The 2,103-nt window shown below is 45.4% G+C and overlaps 1 protein-coding gene across 4 annotated transcripts in view; it reads left to right on the top strand.

Moving 5' to 3' along the window:
• Positions 1 to 1,991: 1,991 nt before the first annotated feature.
• The window catches only part of htr4 (5-hydroxytryptamine receptor 4), a gene marked incomplete at its 5' end in the record, with an annotated part of 41,713 nt that continues 41,601 nt past the window's right edge, over positions 1,992 to 2,103 (top strand). For all 4 annotated transcript variants that reach the window (XR_002060299.1, XM_019355503.1, XM_019355505.2 and 1 more), the window contains 1 exon segment: positions 1,992 to 2,103. This exon segment is cut by the window's right edge and continues 42 nt beyond it. Coding sequence is in view for 3 of the 4 variants with exons in the window: in XM_019355503.1 (XP_019211048.1) it covers positions 1,992 to 2,103 (112 nt within the window).

Genomic DNA, 2,103 nt, shown 5'->3' with positions numbered 1-2,103 from the left:
TGGTCTGTGGCGCAGCTGCGGGGGAGGCGGACACACCTGAGCAGCATCAGCAATCACGCTCACCGGCTTAAAAGCAGAATGAACTGGGTTCTGGGGGTGTCGTTGTTGTTGGTGTGTTCGGCTAGCAACTGAAAAGCTGCAGCCGCATGTACGTTACGACAACCGGAAATAAAAGAAAGTGTTGAAAAGTCAACGTGTGCAATATGTGGTCGGGTCTGCCATGTGTCTGTTACAATAAGATTGACATTTTACTTTACCCTGTAAAACTTGTGAGCATGTACAAAAACTATTGCAGTGTATACTGATTGGTTAAACTGCTGTTTTATCACCTGAATATCAAACACCACCTTTAATGCAACAGCTTAAATCAAGTAGAAGAACTCGTGGGAGTCTTTTGTTCTGTATTCCTCGTATTTTGACTTCTAGTTATATTTTTGGACTTTTATAGCATTCTCCTGTTTGTTGGTGGTCTGCATTTCCCTCTTCAGTTCTTATTGTTCACTTCCTGTTTCACTTGCATTTCTGATAACTGAGTACGCCTCTGTCTTGTTTCCTCCCAGCTGTGGTTAATCCTCATTACTCCTCAGTGCGTGAGGGTGTCTGCTTACATTCTCTGTGTGTTTTCGGGTTCCTGTGTCTGGGTCTTCACCTTCTAACCATCCACACAAGTCTGCAGACTCTCCAGCTTCAGCACAGGAAGAAGTTTTACACCTGAAACAAACACACGGCGACTCACAGAAGCACTTTGTGTGCAAGAGGTCAGGAGGTCCGTTTTGGTTGGTTGACTTTATCTGTTTCCTGTCACGGTGGAACAGGCTTGAGCTCAGTGACCAGATAAAAGTGCAGATATGGAGGCTTTGTTCCCATCAGGAACGCCACATCTGTCATCGGAGCTTTGATAAAAGGATTAATCAGCCTCTTTATCCTCATCCTTCTCATTTCTCTTTTCCTCTTCCTCCTTTGTTTTTATCTTTCCTTCCTTTTTTAATAACTTCCTCTCCTTCCTTTGGTTTCATGTCTCTCCCAGTCTGTTGCTTAGAATGAGACGTGGAGCTTCCCTCAAGTGTGTGAAGAGGCAGAAGTTTGATTGAACGTCAGAGGGAGGAGTTTGTGTTTAATAGGGCAGGGTTAGAGTTAGACCAGAATCAGCATTATTATTGATTTTAAATCATATTTAAAGGAATACCCCACGACAGGCCCAGCCTTCTGTGTGCAGTGTTGGGTTACTGGCAGATGCAGCAGAGGATCCAGGTTTGTGCCTCTGGGAGACAAGTGGCTGAACAGTGTGAAGAAAAGGCCTCAGATGGTCGGTGATGGTGTCAGCATGGCTCCTCTGGTCTTCAGCAGAGCCTTCGGGATGCAGAATGGGGCAATAAAACTGTGATCGAAGGGTGGGATCGAAGCAGAACAGATGGAGGACGAAAGCAGAAAGGCGAGACATGAGGGCGGGATGAGAGAGGAGGTACAGAGATGATGATGATGATGGATGATGATGAGAGACAGGCTCAAAGAAAGACAGAGTGGAAAGAGACATTACGGGAAAGTAATGGGAACCGTTTCATTCCTGAAGTCAGTGCTAATTGGTGGCTTTTATTGGCGGTTAGCATGTTTTTGTAAACGCAGGATGGTAGAAATGTCCTCTTGTCTTGCTCTCTGAAACTGGAAAAGAGAGCCAGCAGGTCGGGGGGACAGAAGCCAGTTTATTCACAGTCACTCTTTGTGTTTTTGGCTCTTTTCATGGATTTGCTCATTTATTCCAGGCAACAGAAATTAAAATAAGAGATGCTCGGACTCGCCGATTCCTTTAACTTTCACGTGCTCTACCTGCAGCATTAGTATTGAACAATTTCACAGTTCGCTTCCTTTTCTTCTTCTTCTGCTCTTTGTCAGGTTGGGGGTGAAACTCTGTGTTTGTGGCAATTTTTAATGAGTGTGTGTGAATCTGCTTCCTGTAATCATACTTACGCTCTCTCTCTGTCATCTCCCTGCAGATACTACGCTATCTGCTGCCAGCCTCTGGTCTACCGGAACAAAATGACGCCCATGCGAGTGGCTTTAATGATCGGCGGCTGCTGGGTCATTCCCACTTTCATCTCCTTCCTG

This window comes from Oreochromis niloticus, linkage group LG2, assembly GCF_001858045.2.
Source record: "Oreochromis niloticus isolate F11D_XX linkage group LG2, O_niloticus_UMD_NMBU, whole genome shotgun sequence".
Classification (NCBI taxonomy): Eukaryota; Metazoa; Chordata; class Actinopteri; order Cichliformes; family Cichlidae; genus Oreochromis; species Oreochromis niloticus.
The sequence above is the reverse complement of the archived record's forward strand: the minus strand, read 5'-3'. Positions and strand labels throughout refer to the sequence as shown.